The sequence below is a fragment of the Sorex fumeus genome, unplaced genomic scaffold (assembly GCF_029834395.1).
Source record: "Sorex fumeus unplaced genomic scaffold, SorFum_2.1 ptg000123l, whole genome shotgun sequence".
NCBI classification, from domain to species: Eukaryota; Metazoa; Chordata; class Mammalia; order Eulipotyphla; family Soricidae; genus Sorex; species Sorex fumeus.
The window spans coordinates 6,480,877-6,494,670 of NW_026606180.1; the positions used below are offsets into that span (position 1 = coordinate 6,480,877).

Sequence of the window (13,794 nt, forward strand, 5' to 3'; positions counted from 1 at the left end):
TTGAAAACAAATTCTTCTACTGATACCCTACACCCGTTCTAGTTTGCTTTGGTCTTAGCAGAAATTTTCCCATAAGAGTAATATTTTTTTTATTCTAGTAAGAACTGAATACAATTCAGTTCACTAATTTACTATTACTGATCATTTGGGATATCAAGAATCAAAAGTCAGGACTCAGAAGTCGTGCCTTGATTTTTGAATCTCTTTACTCTGAAAAAGTTTTTATGTGATCTCCCCTCAACATTTTTTTTTCTAAAAAATTGTTTTATGTTGTCTTTTTCCTTACTAATAATGAGTGTGTGCTCATTCTTCAAAAGCCTTAGCTTAGTCTGTAAAACAGTTTAAAAGTCTTCTTAGTTTTCAAGGGGATAATTTTAAGAAAACTTTTTTTTTTTTTTTTGCTTTTTGGGTCACACCTGGCGGTGCTCAGGGGTGACTCCTGGCTCTGCACTCAGGAATTACTCCTGGCAGTGCACAGGGGACCATATTGGGATGCTGGGAATCAAACCCGGGTCGGCCATGTGCAAGGCAAACGCCCTACCCGCTGTGCTATCACTCCAGCCCCATTAAGAAAACTTTTAAGAAAATGCATTAATTAGAAAATGGCCCTGGGCCCCTTCTAATTTTTCCCCCCAGCCAGGAATAAGAATAAAGTACTGAGCACTGTTACCAACTTTTGAGCCAGTCAAGGTTGGTGAGCAGTCTGGCCAAATGTGATGGTAGATATAGATTGGTAAAATACCTGTGGGAAGGGGCTGGAGCGATAGCACAGCGGGTAGGGCGTTTGCCTTGCACGCGGCCGACCCGGGTTCGATTCCCAGCATCCCATATGGTCCCCTGAGCACCTCCAGGGGTAATTCCTGAGTGCAGAGCCAGGAGTGACCCCTGTGCATTGCTGGGTGTGACCCAAAAAAAAGCAAAAAAAAAAATACCTGTGGGAAGATGAAATTCAAATTTGGGGGAAATATTCTGTAAGCTGTCTAAACCTTGCTTGGGCTTTAAGGTATTTTCCATCACTGTTCTACTGCTCCGGCCCCCTTTGAACTTGAATTTATATTGGAAATGTTTCCCCCAACATCAAACATTTGAACATATGTTGTTTCCCCAGTATTTTATTTTGGACTTTTTAATAAGTGCTTAATTTTGTTTTGACCAGCCAAGTTACTTTTTGGTTTCCTTTGTCATTTCAATGCTGTCTTGAATCAATTTCCTTGTATAGAAATCCTTCTGGGTTTCTTCAAAGTAGATTTCTAGATCTAGCAAAGAATTATACTGGATCTTTAATTACATATGTTTAACTTATTCATATGTTATTTTGCTTGTTCTCGTTTTATTTTCTTTTTCTGGGTTATGGGACCACACTTGGCCGTACTCAGGACTTTGGCCTGGGACTATACTCAGGAATCACTCCTGGTGTGCTCGGGGGACCAGTGCTAGGGATTGAACCTGGGTTGTCTGTAAGGCAAGCACCTTACTTCCCTGAATTGTCTCTGACTCTCTTTTCTAAAAAGAAAGCTAGTGGGGCCGGAGTGATAGTAGAGCAGGTAAGGAGCTTGCCTTGCACATGACTTGACCTGGGTTCTAGTCCCGATACTTCATGTGGTCCCCCAAGCCTGCCAGGAATGATCCTTGAGTAATCCCTGAACACCAATTAAAAAAACTTAAAAAAAGAAAAAAACTTACCATAAAAACCAGATTTTATTCATTTATTAATTTATTTTTGGTTTTGGAGGCCACTCCAGAAGTACTCCAAGCTTACTCTTGGCTCTGTGCTCAGTGGACACTCTTGACAGAGCTCAGGGGACCCTGGTTTGGCCATGTGCAAGGCTAGCGCCCTACCAGCTGAGCTCTTTCTTTGGCCCATAAAGCTAGGTTTAGATAAACGTGATATTTATTTCAATTGTTTTTAAGTTACTTCTGACTGCTGCATGGTATTTCTTAGTAGTTATTCACAGTATTTTGTTTTTTTATTGAACTCCCTTCACTTCCTGTAAGACAAATGATAACATAATGTGGATCCTCTTTGTAGTGCATAAGCCCGTGCAATACTCTAAGAACCAATGCATGACAAATTATGCCTTTTACCAAGAGATCTTTCAGCGATGTCATGGTATACATAGGGTCTTCATACTTATTTTTCACCAAGTATTCTGTGTTTCGGCTTTTGTTAATGTGTTACTTTATCCTCTAGAAACCATGGTCATTTGCATTATATTACCAACTGGGTTGGAGAAAATATAGTTTTTGGATTTTCGAGTCCGAACTAAAACCTTTTTTTTTTTTTTTTAATCTAGCAGCCATGGCAATGACGGGCTCAACACCTTGTTCATCCATGAGTAATCACACAAAAGAAAGGGTGACAATGACCAAAGTGACACTGGAGAATTTTTATAGCAACCTTATCGCTCAGCACGAAGAACGAGAAATGAGGTAAAGAGTTTTGATTGGGAAAGTTTATGTCATGGTTTTGGCATTCATGTCAAGAATGTAAACCACATATATAATACTGTTGAAAGGAGACAAGATTAGCAATAGCCACGTTACAGCCTGTCTGCTGCAATGGAATAGCAGTGTCTTGATCTATAAAGTTTCTCGTAGTAATTAAAAACAAAAACCAAAACAACTTTGGGTCGGATCCTGGGATTTTGTTTTTAAGTGTGATATTAAAAAAAGTGATCCGAGTTCTGCATTTACCATTCAGTTGCTACATGAGGATGAAACAAGTTCCCTGGTCTTTCTGTGTATTATTTCTCTCTTCAGGAAAACGAGTAACACGACTTACCTTGCAGAATTGCTGTGTATAGGTGTGACTTATGAAAACCTGTGATGCTTCACACGTAGTTAGTCAGTTCATGGTGGTAGCTGCCGCTCTTGCCGTTGATCTGGTGTACACTCTTCATTTAATAATTCATACTGAAAGCCTCACTCCAGTATTTGTTATGAAAACGTTCAAGAGTGCACAGAAGTTAAAAGAATCGTTCATTGATAAATGGGCCACACCCAGTGGTGCTCAGGATCTACTCCTTGCTCTCAATGTTCGGAGGTGACCTCCAACCAAGAATGGACCTGGGTGCTGGAGTCACTCTGGGGTGTTCAGGCCATATGAGGTGGTGTTGGGGAGTGAACTGGGGTCAGACACATGCAAGACAAGTACCTTGAACCCTTGCTCTTTCCATCCTGGGGTTTGACCCTAGGGCCTCCAAAATGCAAGGCAGACCTTTACCACTGAGCTATATCGCGATGGCCCTGGCAGGTTTTCCTTTCCTAGTTACTGTCTTCTATGGCCTCTAAGAAGCCTGTGTCTACTCCCAAGTAGTATAGTGACTCACCTTTTGTTGTTGTTTCGTCATATATCCATCTACCCATCTTCCTTCCTTCTTTAATCCATCTTAATTTTTGGCTTCAAGTTTGTTGCAAAAGTCAACTGAATGTTTCTGCTTGTCTAGAACTTAATATTTATACGTTTGGAGAGGATGTAAGATGAAATGCACAATCTTGAGAATATATCATCCAATGAGTTTTGACAAATGACAAATACTCTTGTCACACTTACACATAGGTCAGGGTGTAGAGGCATGTGCCTTGCATGCTCAACACCAGCGGTTTAATTCTTTCCAGCCCCGAAGGTGCTGGAAAGGACCCTGACAGGCCCACACATTGAACCCTTTGGCCTGCTTGGTCAAGTGTCACTAGGAGTGACCCTGCGGCCCCTTTGGGAGTCTCCCCGCCATACAAATTAGCCAACTCTACGAAGACTTAGAATATTGGGGCGGATTAGTAGGACAGCGGGTAGGGCGTTTGCCTTGCCTGAGGCTGACTGGGGTTCAATCCCCAGCATCTCCTGTGGTCCCCCAATCACTGACAAGAGTAATTTCTGAGTGTTGAGCCAGGAATAATTTCTGAGGGCGGAGACAGGAGTAACCTCTGAGCATTGCTGGGTGTGACCCAAAAAGCAAAACCAAAAACAAAAAAAGCCAAAACCAAAACAACAACAACAACAACAGAACAAAAACCCCAACATAGAATATTGCCATTGTCCTAGGAAATTATTTCTTTCTTCTTGCTCTTTATACTCCTGGCAGTACAACTGTGTAGTTGTGTTCTTTTTTTTTTTTCCAACCAGACATTCATCTTGCCTGTTCCAGCTTAGTTGAATCACTTAATCACTTAAGTGATTCACTTAATCACTTAATCCCCGTTATTCATCGATTTATTCGAGCGGGTGCCAGTAACGTCTCCGTTCATCCCGGTTGCGTGCTAGCGTAGCCCAATGGTATCTGTTCGTTCTAGGAACATGCAGAGCCTCAAACCGATCATTTAGGGTCTTGACGAAGAAGTCTGACCATCTTATAGGTGGGCGTCCACGTGATCTTTTGATGTCCCGTGGAATCCAATCAGTAATGGCTCTAGTCCAGCGGTTGTCTGTAAACCTCATTACGTGTCCAGCCCATCTGATTTTTGATGTCTTGGCAAATGAGACAGCGTCCCTGATTCTTGAGCGTTGACGAAGATCAGAACTCCGGATTCTATCTCTCATTTGAGTGAATCGTGATATTCCAAGCATAGTTCTTTCGATTCCTCTTTGAGAGACCCGAATAGTGTTCTCATCCTGTTTTCGTAGGGTCCAGGTCTCTGAGGCATATGTTAATGCAGGAAGAATAGTGGAATCAAAGAGATGTGTTCGTAGCTGGAGGTTCTTTGTCCTTTTAGTTATTTCTTCAATGCTCTTGAAGGCATTCCAAGCCGCTCTCTTCCTCCTGCACAACTCAGGTGCCAGGTCATTCATCGTGTTGATTTCTCGACCTAGGTATATATAACTGTTGCATTCGGAGATGGTGGTTCCGTTGAGAGCGAATGGAGCGTCAGGAACAAGGCTGTTTCTCATAAACATTGTCTTCGTAAGATTCAGCTGTAGTCCGACCTTTCCACACTCACGGTCAAAGTCGGCCAGCATTTGTGCCGCTTGGCTGATGTTTGGTGTTATTAGAACGATGTCATCAGCAAAGCGGAGGTGGTGTAGTTGCCGACCATCTATCTTCACTCCCATGTTTTCCCATTCTAGTCGTCGCATGATGTTCTCGAGGGTGGCACTGAAGAGTTTTGGTGAAATGGTATCACCCTGCCGAATCCCTCTCTTGATATGGATGATTACTTCTTTGTAGAATGGTGAGATCTTGGTAGTGAATCCGCAATAGAGCTCACGAAGGATCCTGATGTATTGAGTTTGTACGCCCTGATTGGCTAGGGCTTCCATGACCGCTTCCGTCTCAACAGAATCAAAGGCCTTCTTTAAATCAATGAACGTTAGACAGAGCGGCATCTTGAACTCCCGAGATACCTCAATGAGCTTGGTTATTGTGTGGATATGGTCGATGGTACTGAATCCTTTTCGGAATCCAGCTTGTTCACATGGTTGTCCTTCATCTAGTGTTCTGCTAATCCTATTCAGGATGACTTGAGTGAATAGTTTGTAGATGACAGACAATAGGCAGATTGGGCGATAGTTGCCAATGTCGTGGATGTCTCCTTTCTTGTATAGTAGTACAGTCCTGCTGGTTTTCCATTGGGATGGAACCTTGCATTCAGACAGGTAGTGTGTGAAGAGTCGAGTATTGATGAGTACTGATGGTAAGTTCTTCAGGTGTTCAGGTCTGATCTTGTCTGGGCCAGGTGCTCTTTGTTTCTTTACAGACGAGATGGCATGTTGGATTTCGGAAGGGAGAACATTGGGAACGACATATCCATCATGTGGTATGTGGTATGTGGGCAAGTGGATGTGGCTATTAAAGAGATCTGAGTAGAAGTCATGAATAATCTTCTCCATTGCCCTTCTGGAAGATGTGATAGATCCATCATGATGTCGGAGGGCAGTCATCTTGGTTTTGTAGTTGGTGAAGGATAGGCGGGCGTTACGAATGTTTTTCCCAGCTTCTGCTGCATCTACCAGTACTGCTGCTCTCCTGTTTTTGAGGTCATCCTTGATGGCTTCTCTGCACTGTTTTGCCAGTTCGGATGTTCGCTTGTGGTTGCCTGAGGCATGTGCCAAGCCACGTTGGCGAATAAGTTCAAGAGTGTTCGAATATATAAATTAATTTAGTAAGGCATCTTTCGCTCAGCTTAATTTTTTTTTTTGCATGGGGAGGGCCATGTGGAGTTGGGATTGAACTTAGGTTGGCATGAGCTATCACTTGATACTTCCTCCTATTTTTTTTTTCTTTTTGCGTCACACCCAGTGATGCTCAGGGGTTACTCCTGGCTCTGCACTCAGGAATCACTCCTAGTGTGCTCCAGGGACCAAATGGGAAGCTGGGAATCGAACCCGGGTCAGCCTCATGCAAGGCAAACACCCTGCCCGCTGTGCTATCGCTCCAGCCCCCCTTCTCCTATTTTTGAAGTTCATCCCTGTTGTTGTAGCAATAGTTTATTCCTTTATACTGCTGATTACCTTGTTTTCTGAATATACTTGTTTTTATTTATTATTGGGCTGGAGCAATAGCACAGCAGGTAGGGCTTTTGCCTTGCACGCGGCTGACCCGGGTTCGATTCCTCTGCCCCTCTCGGAGAGCCCAGCAAGCTACCGAGAGTATCCCACCTGCATGGCAAAGCCTGGCAAGCTACCCATGATGTATTCGATATGCCAAAATTAGTAACAACAAGTCTCATAATGGAGACGTTACTGGTGCCCGCTTCAGCAAATTGATGAACAACGGGAGTACAGTCTGCAGTGCGGTGCTATATAAATCTTTTAGTGAATAGTTGTTTCCATTATCTGGTATATAGCAGTGGGATTGCTGGCTCATAAATATCTAGAGAGTCCGGAGCCATAGCACAGCGGGCAGGGTGTTTGCCTTGCACGCGGCCGACCCGGGTTCGATCCCCAGCATCCCATATGGTCCTCTAAGCACCACCAGGAGTAACCCCTGAGCATCACTGGGTGTGATCCAAAAGATATATATATATATATATATATATATATATAGGTATATGTTTAGTATAAACATACAGAAAATTCTGTTAACTTTTCCGTAAAATACTGCCAGTAATGCATATAGTTTTAGTTGCTTTTTGCCAGCATTTATACTATCTTTTTTTTTTTTTTGGACTGCACCAAGTGACCAAGTGGTGCTCTGGATTCTGCATGGGGGAGGGATTCCCCAAACCTGAACCTCTGGCATGCAAAGCATGCACTCAGCCTTTTGAGCTATTTCTTAGACCCCTCGTATTTTAAACTCTAGCTATTTGGGGAAGTTGGAGTGGGGGGAGCAGGGAATGGGGCCATATTTAGCAGTGCTTGGGGGCTACTCCTGACTCTGCGCTGGGGACCATATGTGGTACAATGGCTCAGATGGGTTCACTGCATGGAAGGCAAGTGCCTTAGCCCTGAACTGGGATCTCGCTGTTATTTAATTAATGTAGGGCTTTTTTTTTTTTTCTTTCCAGACCTCAAAGGGTACTGTCACTGAAGTACTTGTGTATCTCTCGCCAGGTTGCTAAGGGGATCAGATGATGATGAGGATTGAATCTGGGTCTCTTGCAGGCAAATATTGTGCCCCAACCCTTTAAGTTACCTCCCTGGTTACCTCACTGTTATTTTACTCTATTTGGGGGTATGGGGAGTTTTGGGGTCACATTGAGGGCTACCCTGGCTCTGTGCTTGGGGGTTGCTCCCCTGTATGGTGCTGAAGGAGGAACTTAATCGGGTTGGCCGCATGCATCCTCTTATTTTAATTTGTACTTCCCTGGCTGAATGAGTGATGGTGAACTTCTTTTTGGGCCGTACCCTGCCACTCAGGAATGCTCAGGGATCACTCCTGGTGGTGCTCTGGGGGATTCTGCTTAGCGTCAAGCTGGGTTACTTACCTCCTTTACTATCTCTTCAACCTTATTTGTTGTTGTTCTTAAACATTTTGAATGTAATTCGTTTTTTTGTGCCATACCCAGGCATGCTCGGGGGTTACTCCTGGCTCAGCACTCAGAAATCTCTCCTGGCTGTGCTCAGGGGACCCGAGGGATGCTGGGGGTGGAACCCAGTTTGGCCACGTGCAAGGCAAGCACCCGACGTGCTGTACCAGCCTCTTGAACACTCTGGAGCCTTTTGGCTGTTGTATATTTTCCTTCTGGACACATTTGTCCAGATGTTGAGAATTGAGTTGTAGAAATTCTTTTCCTGTACCTGGATACTAGAGTTTAGTTTCTGTCAGTCTGTGGCTTCTTTTTTCTTGCGTCATACCTGGAAGTGCCAGGGGGATGCTCCTGGTTTTAGACTCAAGGGTGGTTCCTGGTGGTACTTGGAATGGATTAGACGGCTCAGGTAATGCTGGGGATTGAACCTGGGCTTTCTGCATTTAAACATGTGCTCACCCCGTTGAGCTCCCTTTCCAAGTTTTCTGTTATTTTGTTTTCTAGGGCCCGACTCAGGACTCATTCCAGACTCTGTTCTGAGATCACTCCTGGCCGGGCTCAGGAAACAAACCATGTGTGGCTCTGGGGATGCGTGGAAGAGAGGCATTTTAATCACTGTACTATCTCTGCAGCCTTTCTTTTTTTTTTTTTTTTTTAACAGTATCTAGATGAACAGGTGTCAGATTTTGGTGAAATCTAATTTGGCAGGATTTTATTTTATAGTTATTCCATTTTATCACATCAGAAAGACCTTTGTCTATTCCCAGGTTCTAAAAAATACCTTGTTTTCTCCTGAAGTTTCATAGATTTAGATCGTTCATTTTTTTCTACAATTGGGCGTCTCTGGACCAGGGTGCTAAGATGGCACCTGGAGGCACATTGTGGCAGTGACAGCCAGGCCGATGAGCTGGTGGGGAGCCAGGGAGGAACAGCCCAGCACTTCTGCCACCATGGAGATTTAGTACTGGAACCTGCATTTCTGGGCCTTCCTCGTGGAAGCTCTTGGTCGCCAGGATTCCATCTGGAGTAGTGGGGAGATTGCACCTGCTCCATCTGGGGTGCCCCAGTGAAATTGGCTTGGTGTGGGGCCTGGAGAGATCTCTGACTCTGTGGTATCTTCTGGGACTCGCTGCTGTGTCTCTGGCTTTTGATCTCTTTCGAGATTTATTTAGGGGTCTCTGAAGCAAGGCCAGTAAGAGAGTTTACACGATGGCTGGAGTTGGTTCGTGGGAATGATGCCAGTGCTTCCATGTGTATTGGGAAGTGGGGGGAGGTAGCTCACCCCAACTCTGTGATAGCCTGGAGATTTCAGTCGCAAAACCTGCATACCCGAACTTTCAGCAGATTTTATCTTGGTGAGGTCCGTCCTGAGACGGTGGAGTCAGGCCGGGGTGGCGGCGACTTTGGACTGTGGAAGCAAGCGGCTGCTGGGGGCTCTGCTTGGGCAGGCGCAGGCCAACCTGCCCCCCTCCGATTCAATCCCAGTCTGTTCAACCATGCATGGGTCCAAGATTAACTGTGACTTTTGGTCTATTTCAAGATTTATCTATGGGTCTCCGAAATAAGGCCAATAAATGAGCTTGTATAACTGAGCGAGAGGTGGTTTGTGGGTGTGGCTCCCACATATCTTACTTTTAGCCATTTAGTTTCTTGGTAAACTTGGTCCCAAGTTGTTGGGGACTGGCCAAAGACACTGTTAATTTTGGGGTGTCAGGAACCCTGAAGGAGCCATCAGGCTGCTGATGCACTCACCCCGCAGGTACAGATTGACTTGTTGGAGGTATCATACACTCAGTGTGGAAATCTTTCTTGTTTTTCTGTTAATCTATTCGTAGTAGATTTTTTTAATATGAAGAAACTTCATTATAGTTCTGCTATAAAGACCGAATAGATGCATATACCAGATTGGATTTTCTGAAACAGCAAAGGAGACAGAGAATGACATTCCTCTTTGACATCTCATCTGTCTTTTGGGGCATCCAGCTTCTTGAATATCTGTGATACTGTCCATAAGGGTGCTAATAGGGTGTGTAGTAACGAATATTTTGTTCTGTCATCGATCCTTGCTTGAAATAATTCACTTTTTCCTCGTAATCTGAATTTTAGCACTTGATCACATGTTTCTTCATTATTATGCACAGGAATAAGTTTCATGTGTTCAGACAAATGGCCTATTGCCCTCCCATCAGATTTCAAAGCAAGCTCAGCTTTGCAAGTATAGTCATCTGGAAGAGAAGAAAATGTAACTTAAGATGATAAACATAATACAAAACTCTAGTTGGAAGTAATTATTTCAAGATCGTTCTGCTTGATTTTGCCCAGTTTACTGCTTCTAGTCTCATAGAATCCAGAAATAATTTTCTTTCTTTCTTTCTTTCTTTCTTTCTTTCTTTCTTTCTTTCTCTCTCTCTCTCTCTCTCTCTCGCTTTTTTTCCTGGTGGTTGTGGGTCACACCTGGTGATGCTTAGGGATTACTACTGAGTCTGCTCTCAGGAATTACTCCTGGAGGTGCTCTGGGAATCATATGGGATGCTGGGAATCGAACCCGGATCAGCTGCACAAAGGCAAACCTCTTCCCCGCTGTGCTTTCACTCCTGGTGATGCCCATGGACCACTTCTGGTGACACTGGGGTACCATATGGTGCTGGGGGCCTAATCCGTTGTTCCGCTGTGCAAAACCCTTGCTCCACCCCTTGGAGGCATCTCCTCACTTACAATAATAGCACTGTAGCACTGTCCTCCCGTTGTTCATCGATTTGCTCGAGCAGGCACCAGTAACGTCTCCATTGTGAGATGTGTTGTTATTTTATAACTGGTGACAACTAGCTGCTTTTCACTAAACCAGGTAAGTGACTGGTCCATGTGAAATTGAGAAAAAAATTTGCATAGTGTGTCTGTAGGCTTGTGAAACTTGACAGTTGTTTTCACTGTGACCCTTCTTCTGGTATAGTAGTTAGAAAACAAATGCTCTTGAGTACTTGTTATATTTGATAATTGTTGATTTTCACTTCTGCCTACTCTGCTGTATCACCGTCACTGTCACTGTCCTCCCGTTGTTCATCAAGTTGCTCGAGCGGGCCCAGTAACGTCTCCATTGGAGACTTTGTTGTTACTGTGTCTGGCATATCGAATACGTCACGGGGAGCTTGCCAGGCTCTGCTGTGCGGGCGAGATACTCTCGGTAGCTTGCTGGGTTCTCCGAGAGGGGCAGAGGACTCAAACTAGGTCGGCCATGTTGGCCACTTGCAAGGCAAACGCCCTACCCTCTCTGCTATCGCTCCAGCCCATTCTGCTGTATACTTCATATATTCGTGATGGTGATGGTCCTCCCGTTGTTCATCGATTTGCTCGAGCGGGCCCAGTAACGTCTCCCTCGTGAGACTTCTTGTTACTGTGTTTGGCATATCAAATACGTCACGGGGAGCTTGCCAGGCTCTGCCGTATATATATGCGCACACACACACACACACACACACACACACACACACACACATATCCTTCACATTCTCCAAGAACAAGATCATGCATGGTTTATCACGCAGTTATTTTTGTTTTGGGGTCTCCCAAGCAGTGCTCAGGAGCCCCAGGGACTCCCTGTGATACTTGGCAGATATCTGGGCCAGACAGTTTAGTACTCAGGCTTGGCAGTGTGTTGCTTCTCAGGTCCAGTGCAGGGCGACCACCAGGGCTACCCCAGCAATGTTTGGGTTCTACCAGCACCAATCAGCTAGTGCTTGGGAGTCTCTGGGTTATGACTGGCTGTGTTTGGGAGAAAGCTATGCCAGGGATTGAATACAGGTCCATGTGCTGGCATAGCTGTGAGCTATCTCCTTGGCTCCTTGTTTTTATGATTAATGTTACATTGTGATTTACATTAATATTGCACCCCCTGCCGCCCTAGGAGGGGAAGGGTGTCTGTCCCTCCGCCTGTCCCCCTTTGTGGCGGCGACATGGTGGCCTGCATCTTTTAGAGCCTAATGAACAGCCAGGTATGAGACTGCATTGACAAGGCATGTGGGGTTTCATGGGATGCGGGATGGAATCGGCCCTGCTCCCCATCATGACAGTGCTCCGGGTTGCCACCCTCAGACGCCTCCTCTGGCTTCTGACCGACCGTAATCCCAGAGGCACACATACCAATCTCAGAACCCAGGGGATTGATTCTGGCAGTAATCCCTCTAGGTTTATTACTAAAATATCAGAAATCCAAATTTGCATGGCCGCTATTGAGGCCACACAACATCATATGCTCTTCGTAATCAGCAATGGAAAACAAATTTTCTAATGATGTCTTTGTGGCAGGTCTGAATGTTGGGGAAGGTTCCAAATAACAGTGTTGGGTCTTTTGTCGTAATATTGAATGTGATTGACGTAGAGAGAGAGTAAAGTGGAAATCTGCCACACGGGCGGAGGGTGGGTGGGTGGGGTATACTGGGGTTCTTGGTGGTGGAAAATGTGTATTGGGGAAGGGACAGGTGTTTGATCATTGTATGACTGACCGAGACTTGAACTGAAAAGCTTTGTGACTGTTCTCACGGTGATTCAATAAATAAATAAATTTTTAAGGAAATATTGCACCCCCCAAATAAATTGAAATCAGTTGAAATCTTACGCGCTTATAAAAATTTTGGTGGTTTTAATTTTTTTTCAGAGACTACATTAATGAACATTAACGAAGAGCATGTTAGACCTTTGTCAGCATTAGAATGTTTTTTTGTGTGTGTGTGAATTTTTGCTATTTTCTATCGATTTTGTGTGTGTGGGAGAGGCAGTGCTCAGGGATCACTCCTGGTGGTATATGGTGGGAGGCTGTGGGGGGACATCGACATATGTGGTGCTTTGGATTAAACTGAGGTCAACAGTGACCTCTGTTTTCAACCATGGTTTAATGAAAACAACTCCCAAAAGCCGGAATGTAGTGTGTTTAGCGCTTGCCTTGACCACGGTTCACCTGGGTTTGATCCCCAGCACCCCATACGGTTCTCCAAGACTGCCGGGAGTGATCTCTGAGTGCAGAGCCAGGAGTAAACCCTGAGCACCACCAGGTATGGCCCAAAAGTCAAGGAGAAAAGAAAGGGGAAAAAACCCTCAACAATACAGAAACATACTGCTCTAGGGATGGCTCAGCTGTACAGCTCATACCTTGATTCCCTTGGTATCGGGCACCACTGCCAAAACAAAAGCAAATTTTTAACTTTCCAAAATCAGCATTTTCTTGTTAATCTTTTTAATTGAGAGCTGTTGTTCTGTTTTGTTTTGGGGGCCACGTCTCATTCTGCTCCGGAGCCCCTTATGGCTCTCGGCTTAGTCTCAGCCCTGGTGATGCTATGCTGTGTGACATGGGAGTTAAATGACTTCAAAATAATACTTATCCTGGGCATCTGTATGTACCTGACTTAAGCCTCAGTTGCCCTTAATTCCTAGCACTCCAAGAGCAGGGTCCCGACGAGGGACTGATGGACCTGGGACAAGCTGTGAGCTACCCTGGCATCGAAATGGGCTAGGCCAGGTGCCATAATGCTTAACTATAAGTTAAGAGCACGGTCATGGACTAACTCTGTCATGACCCAAAAGAGGTAACTGAGTAAGGACCCTGCTGGGGTTAGGAAGACGAACTGGCCTGAGGACTGTGGTCTGGAATATATAGTGAGATGTCCTCAGGAAGAACCAAACTTCAAGCTTGATCTTTCTCTTACTTTGCTCATACAAAATGACATTGCTAGAAAGAGTGTAAGAAGTAGATTTACTAAGACTATTTAGGTGGATTACTAGCTGAGGAAAGAAGAAAGCGACACACCCTGAATGGAATCCCGCCTTGAGGGGATTTCCTAGTAATCCGGAGTAATCGCCTTAGATGAGATTTGGTCCTCGAGTTGATCTCCTGGAGGAGTG

At 44.7% G+C, this 13,794-nt stretch overlaps 1 protein-coding gene across 3 annotated transcripts in view; it reads left to right on the forward strand.

The window, feature by feature from the left end:
• The window catches only part of STK38 (serine/threonine kinase 38), a 61,015-nt gene that overhangs the window by 1,493 nt on the left and 45,728 nt on the right, over positions 1–13,794 (forward strand). For 2 of the 3 annotated variants that reach the window (XM_056137357.1, XM_056137356.1), the window contains exon 2: positions 2,295–2,430. In XM_056137357.1, coding sequence (XP_055993332.1) covers positions 2,300–2,430 — 131 coding nt within the window. In that variant the 5' untranslated portion in view covers positions 2,295–2,299. The remainder of the gene's footprint in view (positions 1–2,294; positions 2,431–13,794) is intronic. The other variant, XM_056137358.1, reaches the window with a different exon arrangement.